Source organism: Hylobates moloch, unplaced genomic scaffold (genome assembly GCF_009828535.3).
Source record: "Hylobates moloch isolate HMO894 unplaced genomic scaffold, HMol_V3 SCAFFOLD_3, whole genome shotgun sequence".
Taxonomy (NCBI): domain Eukaryota; kingdom Metazoa; phylum Chordata; class Mammalia; order Primates; family Hylobatidae; genus Hylobates; species Hylobates moloch.
In genome coordinates this window covers 153,845,131-153,866,241 of record NW_026652278.1, presented here as the reverse complement: position 1 = coordinate 153,866,241, position 21,111 = coordinate 153,845,131, and the positions used below count along the sequence as shown (strand labels likewise).

Below are 21,111 nucleotides of genomic sequence, written 5' to 3'. Positions count from 1 at the left end.
GCCAAAACTGAAATCCTTCCGATATTTTCCATGGTCCCACTAATCATAATGACTTTCTGTCTGGATCTTATAGGAAAGGATACTTTTTATTTCTTCCATCTCTATTTTTTACTTTGTATGTATAACATATATGCCTATATATTTTATACACTGAGGGTAGCCCATTTATAAATTAAGAGCACATTATATTCAGAAGGTTCTAATAGGGCTGGTCTTAAGTGAACCACTATGTATATAAATATGTTGGAAAACAGCTGTATACATTTTTGGGCAATGGTTATGCATAATATTTACCAGAAGAATTTTTTTCTTAAAGAGCCAACATTTAAAATTTATGTTTTATGTCCATAAAATATACTTTATTGTGACTTCAACTATATTTCTTATCCCTTACATTTTTATTTAATTGTCTTAGCCTAAAAAAAGAAGAAACTGTGGAATACTACAGTAAATATTGTTTTCAAACACAAGCAATAATTCAAATAGTTATTTTTCTTTTGAATTAATTTTAGACGTATTTTGGATCCTATTGAGGGGATAAGAGGATGTCAAAAAAGTTAAATACCTAAGTAGAAAAAAATATAGAAATAAAGCCAAGAATCTCTTTCAGTTCAAATGTTATCAATTGTTAATAAGAAATTGCTATCTGGGATGACAGAATTAGCTCTGCTTAGTATCTTAACTGAAAAAAGGTTTATCATCACAAATGCCTTCCAACGAAACCAAGAATTTCTCAAAATATTTAATGTCACATATTATAAGAAGTTACCTAATCTAGCTTCTCAACGTCAATTTTAAAAAATATCTTAAAATTACTTTGTTTTGTAGTAAACAGTGAAAAAAAAAGAGTGAGGCTGACGGCAGTGAGAGAGCAATGGTCTGGAAGTGGTACCCTTCTACCTAGGTTCCCAGTGAGATGTGGGGAGCGATCCCTTTGAGAAGTCTGCCCAGGCCATACAGGTTTGGGGGAAACAAAAAGTTTCATTTACGACAAAGACAGAGGGGACACACATGAAAATACCTGCGCATATAAAAAAGTTTGATCATTTTATAGGCCTAGTGGAAAGGACAGAAGCTGGACAGTGAGGGGTGCCTGAACAGGCCTGGGTAAAGTAGTTACTACCGCCGGGGCCTGGGATATATAAACTAAGAACAGAGTTAAGAGCCAAAGAACGGAAAATAAAATGAAAGCACATCAGTAACTGGAGGACGTTTTTTTTTTGTTTTTTTTTTTGTTGTTGTTGAGATGGAGTCTCTCTGTCGCCCAGGCTAGAGTGTAGTGGTGTGATCTCAGCTCAACTGCAACCTCTGCCTCCTGAGTTAAAGTGATTCTCGTGCCTCAGCCTCCCGAATAGCTGGGACTACAGGCACATGACACCATGCCTGGCTCTTTTTTTTTTTTTTTTTTTTTTTTTTTTTTTGTATTTTTAGTAGAGACCAGGTTTCACCATATTGGCCAGGCTGGTCTCGAACTCCGGGCCTCAATCCGCCCATCTCAGCCTCCCAAAGTGCTGGGATTGCAGGTGTGGGCCACCATGCCCGGCTCTGTAGGAATTCTCCACAGATAGTCCTGTTACCAAGGACTGCTGAGTGCTTACCAAGCCCAGAATTTCAGCTACAGCTCTAGCTTGAAAATGATAGGCTGGGTGTGGTAGCTCATGCCTGTAATCCCGACTCTGGGAGGCCAAGGCAGGAGGACTGCTTAAGGCCAGGAGTTCGAGAACAGCCTGGGCAACACAGCAAGAGCCCGTCTCTATTTTAAAAAAGAAACAGAAAATGATACCACAAACTTCCCCAAAGATCAGTTAGAACTAGTATTAAGTAGTTTCTCAAATTTTCAGTATGGGAAGTGGTGAGGTATAGGAATGACTAAAAATCTGAAACAATTTTTTTCCCCTTAAATGTGCTTGGCTATCAACAAGAAATACTGAATAAAATTCATATTTCAAGTTATAATTAAAATCCAATTTCCAAAGAGTCTTTTGCTAGAACTATTAAAATGCATCTAAACTGATGAGTTCAACTTTTATCTCCTCTATATTTTTGGCCTGCCAAAAATGCTAAAAATAAAGGTGCTAATGATTTGAGAAATGGTTAAAATATAGATACCACCCAAAAAACATGAGAAGAGTCCACAAACCAGCACTCTCTGAATAAGTCAGTATTCTTGGGGTTAACTGAGAAAATTTTCATTTTTAGACATGATACAAAAAATAATTTCATACAGCTTGTTAAGCTAAAATAAAATAAATCTTTCAGGAGTATAACAAAGGCTGACCATAGTCCAGAACACCATGCTTCAGCACGCAGGCCCTTTAACCTGGGTGGTCTGCTCACACTGAGCTGTCACTCCACGCCTTGGAGAAGCAGAGTGGTCAGTGTGATGGGCTGTCACTGCCAGTGCCACGCTGCTGAAGCCATGAGAGCGTCTCAGGGTGAGCAGTGTGGATTCCACATCCTCCCCTGCTCTCACTCTCTAACCTACCCATTTGGTTGCTCACATTTTTACTTTCCCTAAAGATACTGATGTTATTAAAAATAAGCATGAGTTCATGGAAGAGATCTCCATGGAACACTGTTAATTTTTTCATTATACCGATACAATTTAATTTAATTATAATGAATTCTAGAAGGCTTGTTTCCAGTGGGCAAGAGAAAGAAATGAAGTAGTTCTTATGTCCAGAATCTCCGGTGAGTTTTCAAAGGATAGAGAGTGCTCTTCTTATGTGCACCATGGACCAGACAATACCCTGAGGTCCTGGAGGCTTTCTCTCCTTATCCATCCTTTTCTCCCTCAGCTTCTTACTCCTCCCTTCTGCTTTACATGTATATATGTATGTAAGTATTGAATCATATATTGCTATTTATTTCTTCCCTTCCTTCTTTTCTTTCCTACCTAGAAAAGCCTGTCACAAGTCCTACTGCCTATGATAGGGAAAAGAAAAATAAAAAGAAAAATATTAACTTTACTGCCACTGTGTCCCGTCACGCTCTTGGAGTTCTTCACAACCTGTGTGATATGACTTGAAAGTAATTTGAAGGTTTGGGTAAATTTTCTGGACAAATAGAGTGCTTTAAAGACAAATCACCTAAACAACAATTATTTGTTTATGGTAGAAAAGGAGCTAGAGACATCTTACTGCATGGACTCCTTATCTCCCCACCTCCTGTTTGCTTAAATGTCAACGATCAGATAGTTTCACTATGAAGAATGTGGCTTCCATGTGGCTGGGGAGGCCTTATAATGATGGTGGAAGGCAAGGAGGAGCAAGTCATGTCTTATATGGATGGCAGCAGGCAAAGAGAGAGAGCTTGTGCAGGGAAACTCCCATTTTTAAAACCATCAGATCTTGTGAGACTTAACTCACTATCACAAGAACAGCAAAGGAAAGACCTGCCCCCATGATTCAACTACTTCCAATTGGGTCCTTCCCACCACACATGGGAATTCAAGATGAGATCTGGGTGGGGACACAGCCAAAACATATCAAACTGTTTTATAGTATTATTCTGGATTATTTTGGAAAGTTTGTTGCAACTAGTTATCAATACACCAAAGATATGGAAATAGCTTCATTATACAAGCATGGTCTTTGTAATGGCATTTGTTTAAAATATAAGGATGAAATACATAGGTAAAGCATGACAACTGCTTCAAGATAATATAAGAGGATGTATAAAATTCCTCAAGCTGTAGACATGATTTGTGTACTTTTCTATATGTACATTAGACTTCAGTAAAATGTTTGCATATAAAAAAAGGGAAGGGGAGTAATGAGGGTTATAATTAAAACAAAATTGTCCCTGAGTCGACAACTGTTGAAGTTGGATGATGAGTACTATTCTATTCTTGTACATCCTTGCAATTTTTCATAATGAAAGATGTTTTAAAATGTTACCTAAAACCTAAGAAACTCAAGCAAATACAAGATTCAGAAGCATGGTATAAAAGCAGTACATCCTTTAAAGCTAGATTCAGATGCAAAATATAGTGCATTAAAAATGAAGAATCAATGCTTCTTTATAATTTTACTGAAAGTGAATAATTTTTCATGAAAAATTCTTGGCATAATTACGAAGGAGGACTCTACAAACTAAGAAACAGAAGTGTTCTAATTCTGGTGGAAAATTTTTTGTATTTTGTAGTATACTAGAATAAATTTAAGATTTTAAATAAGAAAGATTTTTAAAAATCTAATGATCTCCTAAAAACACAGTAAATGAGTTGCTTCTGACATAAGCAAAACTAAGAGTTCTAGTACATCATATGAACTATGTTTGGATATCCTGTGCATTAATCCTACTTTATTCATTCTCTCCCCAGGCACTGACCCTCCTTTCCCCATTAGCAGTCAGTAACATTTATCAAGCACTATAGAGAAAACTGGCAGCCCAGGAAAGACAAAAGGTTAAACAGTGATTGTTTCATGCAGCAAAAAATATCTAAAAATATGAAAGCTTTCTTGGTTTTCCTAATAGAAGTCACTTATAACAGATGCATTAAGTCTAGCAGTTAATGGAATCTGAATTTAGAAGTAATACTTTCTACTTAGTTGAATAGAATTGGTTGCATTGGAATATACCAATAAATTCATATTTGTCTTTGGTTTTTCATAAAATGCTTCATTCTATTCAAAAGTGCTGCATGAATATTGTTATGCACTACAGGCATTCCCCAACTTACAGAAGGGTTGTGTTCTAAAAGCTCATCTGTAAATCGGCTTCCTAGAACTCAGATCACATTTTTTCACTGAAATAATTTTCTAAAGGGCAGTTAGGCCATCAGGCCACCCAACAGAAATCAATAAAGTCTAAATTTATTGGACCTACTGTGATTTAGTGAAGCACTGTGGTTTTTGTTTTTTCAACTAACCACTTTGAACTATTATTTATTTGGTAAATGAAATAGGGATTCTAGGAATACTACTCTCCAATGCTCTGTGCAGGCAGACACACATATATATACGCACATGCATTCTCCCTTACCCAGATCTATGTACCAAAAGCTTCCTTACTCATCAGAGTAAGCACACTGAAGCAGTTTAGACAAAACGCTCTTGCATTTGAAAGCTGGGGAAGTTACAGTTCTAGAGCCTATTAAAGGAGCAGTGAACATAGAAGCTTCCATAGGAACTATTCCTATTGAGTCTCATAGATGCAAAGCAGAGTCTTGCAGGCAGTTGGTGGATTGTAACTTCTACCAGATTTATCTTCCAGAAATACGGTTTAAAAACAAATTAGCAACTTCCATAAGTCCTAGACAGAGTAATCAGGCAAAAGAAAGAAATAAAGGGCATCCAAACTGGAAAAGAGAAAGTCAAACTATCTCTGCTGATGATATGATCTTATACCTAGAAAGCCCTAAAGACTCCTCCAAAAGGCGCCTAGCTTTGATAAATGAATTCAGTAAAGCCTCAGTATACAAAATCAATATACGTAAGTCAGTGGCATTGCTACACACCAACAGTGACCAAGCTGAGAATCAAATCAAGAACTCAATCCCTTTTATAATAGCTACAAAATAAAATAAAATAAAATACTTAGGAATATATTTAACCGAGGAGGTGAAGAACTCTACAAGGAGAACTACAAAACACTGCTTAAAGAAATCATACATGACACAAACAAATGAAAATACATCCCGTGTTCATAGATTAGAAGAATCAATACCATGAAAATGACCATACTGTCCAAAGCAATCTACAGAGTCAATGCAATTCCTATCAAAATACCATCACTCTTCACAGAATTAGAAAAAAAAATCCTAAAATGCATATGGAATTTTTAAAAAGGCCCAAATAGCCAATGTAATCCTAAGCAAAAAGAACAAATCTAGAGGCATGACATTACCTGACTTTAAATTATACTAATATAAGGGTATCATAACCAGAACAGCATGGCACTGGCATATAAGTAGATATGTAGACCAATGGAACAGAATAGAGAACCAAGAAATAAAGTAAATATTTACAAACTGATCTTCGACAAAGCATACAAAAACATAAACTGGGGCGAATAAAAGGCAGCAGACAGCTTCTGCAAACGTCCCTGTTTGACATCTCTGAAGAGAGCAGTGGTTCTCTCAGCATGGCGTTTGAGCTCCAAGAACGGACAGACTGCCTCCTCAAGTGAGTCCCTGACCCCTGTGTATCCTGACTGGGAGACACCTCCCAGTAGGGGATGACAGACACCTCAAACAGGGGGGTGCCCCTGTGGGATGAAGCTTCCAAAGGAAGGATCAGGCAGCAATATCTGCTGTTCTGCAGCCTCTGCTGGTGATACCCAGGCAAACAGGGTCTGAAGTGGGCCTCCAGCAAACTCCAACAGACCTGCAGCTGAGGGGCCTGTTAGAAGGAAAACTAAAAAACAGAAATGGCATCAACATCAACAAAAAGGACATCCACACCAAAACCCCATCTGCAGGTCACCAACATCAAAGACAAAAGGTAGTTAAAACCACAAAGATGGGAGAAACCAGAGCGGAAAAGCTGAAAATTCCAAAAACCAGAGCGTCTCCTCTCCTTCAAAGGATCGCAGCTCCTCACCAGCAAGGGCACAAAACTGGATGGAGAATGAGCTTGCCAAATTGACAGAAGTAGGCTTCAGAAGGTTGGCAATAACAAACCTCTGAACTAAAGGAGCATGTTGTAACCCATCACAAGAAAGCTAAAGCCCTTGAAAAAAGGTTAGACGAATGGCTAACTAGAATAAACAGTGTAGAGAGGACCTTAAATGACCTGATGGAGCTGAAAACCACAGCAAGAGAACTTCGTGACACATGCACAAGCGTCAACAGCCGATTCGATCAAGTGGAAGAAAGCATATCATTGATTGAAGATCAAATTAATGAAATGAAGCGAGAAGACAAGATTAGAGAAAAAAGAGTGAAAAGAAATGAGCAAAGCCTCCAAGAAATACGAGATTATGTGAAAAGACCAAATATATGTTTGATTGGTGTACCAGAGAGTTATGGGGAGAATGGAACCAAGTTAGAAAACACTCCTCAGGATATTATCCAGGAGAACTTCCCTAACCTAGAAAGGCAGGCCAACATTCAAATTCAGGAAATACAGAGAACACCACAAAGATAATCCTCAAGAAGAGCAACCCCAAGACACATAATTGTCAGATTCATCAAAGTTGAAATGAAGGAAAAAATGTTAAGGGCAGACAGAGAGAAAAGTCGGGTTACCCACAAAGGGAAGCCCATCAGACTAACAGCTGATCTCTTGGCAGAAACCCTACAAGCCAGAAGAGAGTGGGGCCAATATTTGACATTCTTAAAGGAAATGATTTTCAACCCAGAATTTCATATCCAGCCAAATTAAGCTTCATAAGTAAAGGAGAAATAAAATCCTTTACAGACAAGCAAATGCCAAGAGATTTTGTCACCACCAGGCCTGCCTTACAAGAGCTCCTGAAGGAAGCACTACACATGGAAAGGAATAACCAGTACCCAGCCACTGCAAAAACATGCCAAATTGTAAAGACCATCGATGCTATGAAGAAACTACATCAATTAACAGGCAAAACAACCAGCGAACATCATAATGACAGGATCAAATTCAAACATAACAATATTAACCTTAAATGTAAATGGGCTAAATGCCCCAGTTAAAAGACACAGGCTGGTAAATTGGATAAAGAGTCAAGACCCATCGGTGTGCTGTATTCATGAGACCCATCTCACATGCAAAGACACACACAGGCTCAAAATAAAGGGATGGAGGAAGATCTACCAAGCAAATGGAAAACAAAAAAAAAAAGCAGGGGTTGCAATCCTAGTCTCTGATAAAACAGACTTTAAACCAACAAAGATCAAAAGAGACAAAGAAGGCCATTACATAATGGTAAAGGGATCAATTCAACAAGAAGAGCTAACTATCCTAAATATATATGCACCCAATACAGGAGCACCCAGATTCATAAAGCAAGTCCTTAGAGACCTACAAAGAGACTTAGACTCCCACACAATAATAATGGGAGACTTTAACACCCCACTGTCAGTATTAGACAGATCAACGAGACAGAAGGTTAATAACCAGGATATCCAGGACTTGAACTCAGCTCTGGACCAAGCAGACCTAATAGACATCTACAGAACTCTCCACCCCAAATCAACAAGATATACATTCTTCTCAGCACCACATCGCACTTATTCTAAAATTGACCACATAATTGGAAGTAAAGCACTCCTTGGCAAATGTAAAAGAACAGAAATCACAACAAACTGTCTCTCAGACCACAGTGCAATCAAATTAGAACTGAGGATTAAGAAATTCACTCAAAACCGCACAACTACATGGAAACTGAACAACCTGCTCCTGAATGACTACTGGGTACATAACAAAACGAAGGCAGAAATAAAGATGTTCTTTGAAGTCATTGAGAACAAAGACAGAACGTACCAGAATCTCTGGGACACATTTAAAGCAGTGTGTAGCGGGAAATTTACAGCACTAAATGCCCACAAGAGAAAGCAGAAAAGATCCAAAATCGATACCCTAACATCACAATTAAAAGAACTAGAGAAGCAAGAGCAAACACATTCAAAAGCTAGCAGAACACAAGAAATAACTAAGATCAGAGCAGAACCGAAGGAGATAGAGACACCAAATAACCCTTCAAAAAATCAATGAATCCAGGAGCTGGTTTTTTGAAAAGATCAACAAAATTGATAGACCGCTAGCCAGACAAATAAAGAAGAAAAGAGAGAAGAATCAAATAGACACAATTAAAAAATGATAAAGGGGATATCACCACCAATCCCACAGCAATACAAACTACCATGAGAGAATACTATAAATTCCTCTATGCAAATAAACTAGAAAATCTAGAAGAAATGGATAAATTCCTGGACACATACACCCTCCCAAGAATAAACCAGGAAGAAGTTGAATCTCTGAATAGACCAGTAACAGATTCTGAAATTGAGGCAATCATTAATAGCCTACCAACCAAAAAAAGTCCAGGACCAGATGGATTCATAGCCAAATTCTAACTGAGGTACAAAGAGGAGCTGGTACTATTCCTTCTGAAACTATTCCAATCAATATAAAAAGAGGGAATCCTAACTCATTTATGAGGCCAGCATCATACTGATACCAAAGCCTGGCAGAGACACAACAAAAAAAGAGAATTTTAAGCCAATATCCCTGATGAACAATGATGCAAAAATCCTCAATAAAATACTGGCAAACCAAATCCAGCAGCACATCAAAAAGCTTATCCACCACGATCAAGTCGGCTTCATCCCTGGGATGCAAGGCTGGTTCAACATACGCAAATATATAAATGTAATCCATCACATAAACAGAACCAATGACAAAAACCACATGATTATCCCAATAGATGCAGAAAAGGCCTTTGACAAAATTCAACTGCCCTTCATGCTAAAAACTCTCACTATAGGTATTGATGGAACATATCTCGAAATACTAAGAGCTATTAATGACAAACCCACAGCCAATATCATACTGAATGGGCAAAAACTGGAAGCGTTACCTTTGAAAACCAGCACAGGACAAGGATGCCCTCTCTCACCACTCCTATTCAACATAGTGTTGGAAGTTCTGACTAGGGCAGTCAGGCAAGAGAAAGAAATAAAGGGTATTCAATTAGGAAGAGAGGAAGTCCAATTATCTCTGTTTGCAGATAACACAATTGTATATTTAGAAACCCCATTGTCTCAGCCCAAAATATCCTTAAGCTGATAAGCAACTTCAGCAAAGTCTCAGGATACAAAATCAATGTGCAAAAATCACAAGCATTCCTATACACCAATAATAGACAGAGAGCCAAATCATGAGTCATTTCCCATTCACAATTACTACAAAGAGAATAAAATACCTAGGAATACAACTTACAAGGGATATGAAGGACCTCTTCAAGGAGAACTACAAACCACTGCTCAAAAAAATAAAAGAGGACATAAACAAACGGAAGAACATTCCATGCTCATGGATAGGAAGAATCAGTATTGTGAAAATGGCCATACTGCCCAAAGTAATTTATAGATTCAATGCTATCCCCATCAGGCTACCACTGACTTTCTTCATAGAATTGGATAAAACTACTTTAAATTTCATATGGAACCAAAAAAGAGCCCACATAGCCAAGACAATCCTAAGCCAAAAGAACAAAGCTGGAGGCATCATGCTACCTGACTTTAAACTATACTACAAGGCTACAGTAACCAAAACAGCATGGTACTGGTACCAAAACAGAGATGTAGACCAATGGAACAGAACAGAGCCCTCAGAAATAACACCACACCTCTACAATCATCTGATCTTTGACAAACTTGACAAAAACAAGAAATGGGGAAAGGATTCCCTATTTAATAAATGGTGCTGGGAAAACTGGCTAGCCATATGTAGAAAGCTGAAACTGGATCCCTTCCTTACACCGTATAAAAAATTAACTCAAGATGAGTTAAAGGCTTCAATGTTAGACCTAAAACCATAAAAACCCTAGAAGAAAACCTAGGCAATACCATTCAGGACATAGGCATGGGCAAAGACGTCATGACTAAAACACCAAAAGCAATGGCAACAAAAGCCAAAATTGACAAATGGGATCTAATTAAACTAAAGAGCTTCTGCACAGCAAAAGAAACTATCATCAGAGTGAACAGGCAACTTACAGAATGGGAGAAAATTTTTGCAATCTACCCATCTGACAAAGGGCTAATATCCAGAATCTACAAACAACTTAAACAAATTTACAAGAAAAAAACAAAAAACCCCATCAAAAAGTGGACAAAGGATATAAACAGACACTTCTCAAAAGAAGACATTTATGCAGCCAACAGACATATAAAAAATGCTCATCATCACTGGTCATCAGAGAAATGCAAATCAAAACCATGGTAAGATACCATCTCAGGCCAGTTAGAATGGCGATCATTAAAAAGTCAGGAAACAACAGGTGCTGGAGAGGATGTGGAGAAATAGGAATGCTTTTACACTGTTGGTGGGAATGTAAATTAGTTCAACCATTGTAGAAGACAGTGTGGCGATTCCTCAAGGATCAAGAACTAGAAATACCATTTGACCCAGCAATCCCACTACTGGGTATATACCCAAAGCATTATATATCATGCTACTATAAAGACACATGCACACGTTTATTGCAGCACTATTCACAATAGCAAAGACTTGGAACCTCCCAATGTCCATCAATGATAGACTGGATTAAGAAAATGTGGCACATATACACCATGGAATACTATGCAACCATTAAAAAAGGATGAGTTCATGTCCTTTGCAGGGACATGGATGAAGCTGGAAACCATCACGTTGTGCACATGTACACATTTTATATATGGTGAGAGATCCCTATCTCTCACCATATATAAAAATTAACCCAGGATGGATTAAAGACTTAAATCTAAGACCTGAAACCATCAAAATTCTAGAAGAAAACTTAGGAAAAACTTCTGGGCATCAGCCAAAACAAAAAATTTATGACAAAGACCCCAAATGCAAATGTGACAAACACAAAAATAAATAAATGGGACCTAATTAAACAAAAAAAACTTCCACAAGACTAAAGAAATAATCACCGGAGTAAACACACAACCTATAGAATGGGAAGAAATATTTGCAAACTATACCTCTGACAAAGGACTAATATCCAGAATCTAAAAGGAACTCAAACAAGTCAGCAAGAAAAAAACAAATAATCCCATTAAACAGTGGGCAAATGACATGAACAGATATTTCTTAAAAAGAAGATATATAAATGGCCAACAAACATGAAAGAAATGCTGAACATCACTAATCATCAGAAAAATGCAAATTAAAACCTCAGTGAGATACCACCTTGTCCCAACCAGAATAGCTATTATTAAAAGTGAAAAAACAATAGATGATGGTGTGGATGTGGTGAAACGGGAATGCTTATACGCTGCTGGTGGGAATGTAAATTCGTACAACCTCTATGCAAAACAGTCTAGAGATTCCTCAAAGAAATTAAAATCCAATACAGCAATTTCACTACCGAGTATCTACCTAAAGGAAAAGAAATCATTATATCAAAAAGACACCCAGATGTGTATGTTTATCACAGTATAATTCACAATTGCAAAGATATGGAATCAACCTAAGTGCCCATCAGCCAATGAGTGAATAAAGAAAATGTTAAATATATACACACACACACACACACACACACATATACATATATAGACATATGTATATACATGTGTGTACATATATAAATGTGTATATACGTACGTGTGTGTGTGTGTGTGTGTGTGTGTATTATGGAATACTACTCTGCCATAAAAAAAGAAAAAAATAATGTCTTTTGCAGCAACTTGGATGAAACGGGAGGCTGTTATTCTAAGTTAAGTAACTCAGGAATGGAAAACCAAAAACTATATGTTCACACTTATAAGTGGGAGCTAAGCTATCAGTATGCAAAGGCAGACAGAGTCGTATAATGGACATGGGAGACTCAGAAGTGGTGAGGTTGAGAGGATGGTGATGGATGGAAAACTACCGATTAGAGTACAATGTCTACTACTCAGGTGATGGGTACATTAAAATCCCAGACCTCGTGACTATACAATTCATCCATGTAACCAAAAACCACTTGTACTCCTAAAGCTATTAGAATAAAAAAAAAAAAGGATGTAATAATTAAATGAAAGCATAAAGAAACTAAAAAAAGAAATTTCCTAATAATCACTTTTAATATATATTTTTAATTGTTTATAAACTCAAATAAAATATAGATTACATTTGTGAACTATGTGTGTGCATTCAAAGCTATAACAATCTCCCCTCCCCAACTGCAGAGATGAGGGGCCTGAAGGACCTGAACAGCAGCTAAAGCAAGGGCTCCTTGAAAATAGTAACAGGCCCTCCCTCTGCCACAGGGAGATGCCAGCAGTAGCAGTAGGCCATGGAACCAGCATGCAAGGAGTGGGCTGCTTCTATTGGTGGTCTGCTTTTCTACTCCACCAAACTTATCTATATTTCACTGCTTTGAAGATTTTTTAAGCCACAAAATTGTTTTCATGGATGCAAAAAAAAAAAAAAAGAATGTAAAAAATCAGAGCTAAAATAACTTCACATGCATACACTTTCTCATATGCCTATTCATTTAACAATTTGAAAGAAAAATACATACAGCTATTCTGCTTAAACCCTGGAGACAGAGGTTGCAATGAGCCAAGATTGCCACCACCACACTGCAGCCTGGGTGACAGGGCAAGACTCCATCTCAAAAAAAAAAAAAACAAAAAAAAAAACCTAGCTATTCCTAGCTATTCTATTATTCAGGCCCAATCCCAATGTATAGTTGCTTGTTTTTTAAGTTCAGAATTTTATGAGTATGCTTCAGTTATGCAGTGTGACCATTATAAGATTTTAAATGTATTTTTATAATGCCCAGATCCAGAAATACGACATGACTATCCAGAGACCACTGTGGAACCATATCAAAAACCAAGCAGTTTCCTCCCAAATTCAGCTGAGGTCCACTCCACTTGCCTGCATAGGTGTTGGCCTTGTTCAGAAGGTCGGTGCATGCATGCATATCAGCAAAAGCCCGGATTCCTAAGCAGTTGACAGGGTGAAGCTGGGATTCCAAAAATTCACAACAAGTCTTCTTCACATCCTGTAACTGTAAGAGACCAGCTGCTGGGAGAAGTACCTGCAACACACACATCAATATTCTTAGGCACTTGGCTGGAAAAACACTGTCTCTTTGACCACTTCTACATAGGACACAAGATGTTCAGCCATAGTTTATTGTCTGCGTCCATACCCCCATATTCCCCAGAAAACAAATATAAAAATTATTTTAATAACAATGATGACTCTTCACATTCCTCATAATTTCCATGTAATCTTTCAAAGGCCTCTTCTCCTTGGTCAGAAGAATATGAGATATCAGATCTTATTAGATTAATGGTTTGTTTATAAGCATAAACAAAATGTTCCTTTGACTTCTAAAAGCACAAATTCTTGGCTGGGCATGGTGACTCACACCTGTAATCCCAGCACATTGGGAGGCCAAGACAGGAGGATCACTTGAGTTCAGAAGTTTGAGACGAGGCTGGGCAACATAGCAAGACCTCATCTCTACAAAACATACAAAAATTAGCCTGGTGTGGTGGCACACAACTGTAGTGCCAGCTACTCAGGAGACTGAGGTGGGAGGATCACTTGAGCCTGAGAGGTCGAGGCTGCAGTAATCTGCGATCACCCCACAGCACTCCATCCTGGGTGACAGTGAGACCCCAACTCAAAAACAAAACAAAACAACAACAACAACAAAAACCCGTAAATTATTAGGATGCTAGGGGGTGCTATGATTCAATGAAAATGGTTTTGTTCTCTTAGTTCAAGCAGTAATGCGCTTCAGTGATTTGTGGGGAAGGAGTGGCCCCAGAGTAATCCATATCACAACAAAGCGTCATTTTGCCGAAGGCCTGTTTTTCACTGTACGAGTATCATAACAACTGCTTTCCTTACGGGGTAGAACAATTTAAAGTTCAACAACAGTCTCTACCTATAAGCAGACAGTTTCTCTAGAATGTAATATATGTGCTAATAAGGAAAATGTAATAGGTGATTATCTAATAACTTTTTAATTTGCATTTTTGAGTAACTCCAAGCAATTTTATATTAATTATAGGTTATTCTGTGGGATTGAACCACTATCTTCACTATAAATACTATATCCAACACTACAAGTGCTTTTCAAATAAGTCAATAATAGAAAAACATTTTTCCTTGTAAGTGAATTATTACAGTGCTATATAAAGGACCATATTTGAAAGTCAAATTAAGGAGAAAAACTTCAAAAAAAGGTTATCAAATATCTGGTGATCCTTTATAAAAGCCAAAGAAACCTCACAAAAAAACCAACTATTCGAACAATGGTAAATTTTAGAAAAGACTACATTAGCATTAAAAAAAGACCTAAGTTCCTTCAGAAATTGACTTTCATATATGCCACACTGCAGCCCAAAGACAGAAAAATAATAGTGGTTTATGACTATATGTTATGACTTTCCTAAATATATTCAGTAAGTCCTAAACATAGAAAAGAAAGACATCATTCACATCTCTCTGTAACAAACTTCTTACTTTCTTAAAGGAAGCACAGAAGCTTTAACTCCTGAACCTAAAGGCTCAAGAAAAACCAGAAACAGTGTCTAGACATAAGGCCTTTTCCTTCTGAGTTTAAGAAAAATAGGTCAGGTGTGGTGGCTCACGCCTGTAATCCCAGCACTTTAGGAGGCCAAGGCAGGTGGATCACTTGAGGTCAGGAGTTTGAGACCACCTGGTCAACATGGTGAAAGCCCATCTCTACTAAAAATACAAAAATTAGCTGGGTGTGGTGGCACACACCTGTAGTCTCAGCTACTCAGGAGGCTGAGGAAGGAGAATCACTTGAACCCTGGAGGCAGAGGTTGCAATGAGCCGAGATCACACCACTGCACTCCAGCCTGAGTGACAGAGAGAGACTCCGTCTCAAAAAATAAAAATAAAAATAGAAAATAAAGTATAAATAACGTTACAGCCAAACTTTTTGCATGATATGTATAGTAGGTTTCATTATGAGAATGAATATCCACAGAAGGCTTTAATTTGTTGATAATTTTCAAATTGCAGGTTTTTCCATGCCAGTGTAATTGCGCTCTGAAGCAACATAAAGTGCGTTCCAAGATGCTTAACAGTACAGCCATTTAATTCAGCAAATTAAATTTCTACATATAGTTTAGAAAGTGGTCTTCAGTGTAATATTCAACCTCTGTGAAATTGCACAAATAGTATGATCACCCCTCTAATTAGCATTTTCCTAGCTAGAGAAAACAGTGTAATACTTAAATTGTTTGCTCACACAGAACGATGAGGAAAAAGTGGTTGGCAGAAAACAGGCTCACTTACACATTGCTGGTGGGAGCACATACTGGTCTAACCTCCGTGAAGAACAATGTGTTTATTTCAAATTCAAAATTACAAATGCACATGTTCTCTGACCCAGCAATTTAACCTATAGATATGCTAACATATGCACAAAATCTCACATGCGCAAGATATTCATTACAGCATTATTGTGGCTAATAGAAGCTAGAAAAAACCCTTTAATGTCCATCATAAGGAGACTGATTAAATAATTGGAATCATCCATTCAATTGCAGTCATTCAAACGAAAGAGGAAACTAATAAATGAGATAATTTCTAAAATATATTCCTGAGTGAAAAAAAAATTAGTTGTTGGTATATTATGCTAACATACACACATACACACACACACACACACGTGTGTGTGTAGCAGGCTTTTTAAATTTTATTTTGCTTTATTGATTTCAACCTAATCATTACCAAGTTCAGATCTACCTTATTAACAGACCGAAATTCATAAAATTGTAGATTCTCCTATCTGGAAGGGGCATAACAAGTCATCTAGGTAGAAATATAAAAGTTATTTCTACAGTGGTCCATGTGGCTAGATTATATTCACATATAATTTTTATTGATGACAGTGAAAAGTGGTTACATGCTTGACAAATATATACTAAACATAAAATAATGTAAGTCAAATGTACAAAAAGTTTGTTCATATTTTTCTTTTGTCAGTAAATCTTTTGAAATTGCCTTGGTTTCATGATGTAGTTTTACTAGGACTAAACTTCAATAGCTCATAATTATGTAATTAATTATATACAGCTTCAAAAGCAATTACTAATTGACCCAGCTTGCTCACATGACGCCTGGTGACCATCAGTCACTCGTAATGAAAACAGGAAAACAGCTGGGGCCACATCAACTCCTAGCTTATTTTGTGTGTCAAATAGCCACTTAAAACAAAATTTAAAATGCTCTGACTTCAGATGAACCACATCCCATGATCAAAACCACTCAAACAGCTGGCACCCTGCAAGTCGAATGTCTTGAGATCAAATCAAATCAAACCTTCTAATTTGTGTGATGAAGAAACCACACCCTAGAGGGGTTAAACGGCTTGACCAAGTCATACAGCGAGTCATGGAAAGCTAGGGATATAATCAAATTGGTCAACTCTTTGGTCTACTGTTCTAATACCTTCAACCCCAAATTTAGGTGCAGAATGGAAGTATTTGTATAATTTCTAAATCTCCAACACTGTCCTTTTCATGAAGAATAATAAAGACAACAACCACTTCAACAATGCATTATTGCAGTTGCTTCCATTTACTGAGTAATTACTACATCAGGCACTGTGCTAAGCACTTGTCAGACAACAATATCTCATTATCTCCATCATACACAAGTGAATACAGAGGGTAGGAGAAGTTGGGTAACTTGCTAAAGGTCACACACCTGGTATGGGACAGGCCAAGCCTGCTATGAGAGCAGTACTAACCAAAATGTGCATAATGGTTTTAGATGACATACAGATAAACTTCTTGCATTAATAGTTAAGAATATAGGTTCAGGGCAGGCTTGGTGGCTCACACTTGTAATCCTAGCACTTTGGGAGGCTAAGGTGGGCAGATCATTTGAGGTCAGGAATAGGAGTTGAAGACCAGCCTGGCCAACATAGTGAAACCTTGTTTCTACTAAAAACACAAAAATTAGCCGGGCATGGTGGTGTGCACCTGTAATCCCAGCTACTTGAGAGGCTGAGGAAGGAGAATCACTTGAACCCGGGAGGCGGAGGTTGCAGTGAGCCAAGACAGCACCATTGTACTCCAGCCTGGGTGACACAGTGAGACTCCATCTCAAAGAAAAAAAAAAAGAATATAGGTTCATAGTTAGAAATATATTTTTTAAAGTTATTTTCCATTTATTTCAATAATACGATAATATAAACATTCCTTCTAAAGTAAACTTATTTAAGCAAAAATTGACTCACTGTAGAGAAAAACATTAAAAATTTAACAGCATCAGCACTTGTAGAATATAGCAAAATCTTGAAGCTGGCCCACAAATGATTACAAGTGATCAGAATTTGGAAAACCCTGATTTAGGAGATCAGATTTAATATTCTAATCTTTCAATATCTAATATAATTCTGATCCCGTGATTTTACATATCACTGAAAAAGAAGAATGTGCTTTAATCTGGAGCTATCATAATCCCATGGCTTACTTTCTACTGAAGTGCATAAATTGTACTACTGGTAACAAATGTGAGAAACACCTAGCAATGTAAAGAGCTGATTTCTTAATTTGCTATTTAGGTCACAAAAATATCTTGGGCATTGTAACTAAAAGGTCCAATGAATAAATTTATGTCTTTGAAACTTATTTTCTGAGCTCTCTGAAGCAAAGGAGCAGTTGAACAGTGCTGCTTCTCCTATGAAGTAGAATTACATTGATACAATAAACCCCCAGCCACCATCAAATGGAAATTTCCATCTAGTGCAGAGTTGCACTAGTGTTAACCCTGAGATTGATTAAAAATAACCCCAAGGCACTCTATGATCCTGAAGTATATTCCAAAACATCAAAGATGGAGCAATTATAATTTGACATATATTTTGAATGTTAATAATATTTCCTAAGAATCTAAGAGGGATTAAATTCCATATAGTGTATATACGGAGGGAAGGCCACACTCCAAAAGCCAAAATCTCTCTCTTGAGTACATCTGCCTCTAGGAAAAATGTAAAGCAGACAGTGAATGTAAAGAGGCCCTCGCCCCTCCTTCCTACATCCTTCTCCTTTAGTTCTATTCCATCAACCCAACCCTGAGTCTCTTCACTCTCAGTTTATCTGTGTGCCATCTAAAATCAGGAGAACCCTGGTGTTCTCACCATGGGCTCAGTCCCTTTCAAGTCACTACTAACAGCACTGCTTCATTTCATTTGCTTCACAGCACCTACTGCTGTCAGCACTGATGTTATGTATTTGTTCCCATGTTTACTGTCTTCCTGCAAAGAAATGTAAGCTCTGTGGCAGTAGGATCACGTCTGTTACCCGCTGCCACATCCTCAGGTCTTAGAATGTGTACCTCATAAATGAATCAACCTGAACATAATTTTATGACTCCCATGTGTATTTGTATTTTAAGAGATACAATTCTGCATGTCCTTTGAGACAAAATTACAAACTGTTTCTAGGAATGTATATGTACCAGACACTTCTTGTATCCTACTACAAATCCTTGAGGCCTTACTTCTTGCCCATGCCACCACTGCAGCAACCAGGCCCAAGCATGCTTTGACCACCTTTCTGAAGATGTAATGTAACAGGGCCTCACCCCAGCCCCTGGCCATACCTCTCTCTGGCTTCCTACCCTAGGACTTCAGTGATGCACTGGGCTCATACCCACACAGTCTGGAAGCATGAGGGAAATAATGCTGTGGGACCACCCTTGACTAGTGGAGAATGGATCAAAGGAAGAGAAATACTTCCCCCTGGTATTCTCCTAGAAGACAGTTCTGAGACATATTTCATAAGGCTTTCAAAGGTCCTGTCACATGTAGCTATGGCCAGATCTGTACTGCACCTACGAACCGGTTTTCCCTCCTTTCCAGCTCAAGTCCTCCATTCACTCACTGTGGCTCCTTGGGATCACTTCCCAAATAAATGAACTGCACATAAGCCTTGCTTGCAGAAGGACCCCAAGCTGTTATATTACACAATGGAACAAACTGTGAATGTGAATATACTTAGCTATAGAACTATTAATTATAGTGCTGTTTAAATTATAAAAAATTGAGAAGAACTTAAATGTCCAATAACAAGAGAAAAATGAAGTCAATTCTATAATATCAATGAAATTGAATATTTTGCAGCTCTTAAAAGAGACATAGTAGACAAATATTTAATGACCTGGAAAAATGTTTCTAATACATTTAGTATAAAAAGCTAGTTTCTAAAAGAATCTACAGTATGACCCCTTTTTTGGGTAAACACATGTGTACATAACAACAGACAGTACTAGAGGGCTATACCACAATTGTTAATACGGTTTATCTCTGGTTAGTGTGATATGAACATTTCCTATTTATTTTTACATATTTGTTAAATTTTATGTATTTGTTAAGTGGTGCATTTTCCATGTACCATTTAAATGGTCAAATATTATTTAAAAGAAAGTCAGGGAGAAGCAAGTAAAGGAATGTCTTTCTGGATCTCTACAATGCTAGTAAATATAACAAGGGTTAAGGGGAGCTATATATGGACTGTGGCTTCTCCGGGAAATATTACCCACCACTCACTAGAGATTGCCTCACTTTGGCGTGTTGAAAGGCCTTTGGAGTCTGAGAGGCCTTTGATCATCAAGCCAGTGTTTTGTAGAACAGTAACCAGGCTCTACACGTTACTCTTCCTGTTCAGTGAACAGCAACAGTTTTAAGTGTTAGGAGAAACATGAGGTAGAAGGACATAGCCCCTGATTAAATAAATCTAACTTAAAATGTTGTCATTTTGAAAAATAGGGGAAAAAAGTTGTATTTGTATATGTTGATTTCCAACCAATGGAGACAAATAAAAGGCTGCACATTTTTTACTGTGGAGATGCTTTCTGCAATGAACAAAGAAACCAGGGGCGGGAGAGGCCACCACTGATTAGTGAAGACACTGTAGAGCATGAGAAATGGAAGACACCCAAGCCAAACAATTAGCATCCGTGTGACACTCTCACACCAGCTGCACATTTTAAAGCAAGATGCTTTCATCCTACTTCACATTGTTTGACAAGCCAAATTACATATAAGATGTTTCGCTTAGACAAGTATACTCCTTCTGCTTGGCTATTAGGATCTGTAGTTTATTTTCAGCTTGGGCATTTATTCCATAGGGGGAAATAATTTATGTAGTATGTCTTTTAAATCCTGCGCCATTAGCAGTTTGTTTATTAGGAAGAGACTACCAAAGGGTCCGATTGCTCCATATATATAACTTCTAGATATCTAAGAAAACATGCAAGCATGAAAAGACAGCTTTTGTTGTTGCTGTTGTTTTTGACTAGGCTAGCCGTAGCTATCTTGCAAGGTGGAGCTTGGGGAGGAGTGTGGGGAGAAGGCAGGCAAGGGTGATGTGTTTAGAAGATGAAACGCTTAGTGACAAGAAGGGCAGATCTGGGTGGAGAGTCATGGTTGGATGCACATAGCAGAGGGCTGGGTTTTGCGGCCAAGGCGTAGGGTTTTGAGATG

The 21,111-nt window shown here is 37.7% G+C and overlaps 1 protein-coding gene across 3 annotated transcripts in view; it reads right to left on the bottom strand.

Annotated features, from left to right (window-relative positions):
* The window catches only part of KLHL2 (kelch like family member 2), a 113,300-nt gene that overhangs the window by 44,023 nt on the left and 48,166 nt on the right, over positions 1-21,111 (bottom strand). For all 3 annotated transcript variants that reach the window (XR_009212941.1, XM_032148818.2, XM_058436861.1), the window contains one exon: positions 13,503-13,665. Coding sequence is in view for 2 of the 3 variants with exons in the window: in XM_032148818.2 (XP_032004709.1) it covers positions 13,503-13,665 (163 nt within the window). In the remaining variant the exon portion in view is untranslated. The remainder of the gene's footprint in view (positions 1-13,502; positions 13,666-21,111) is intronic.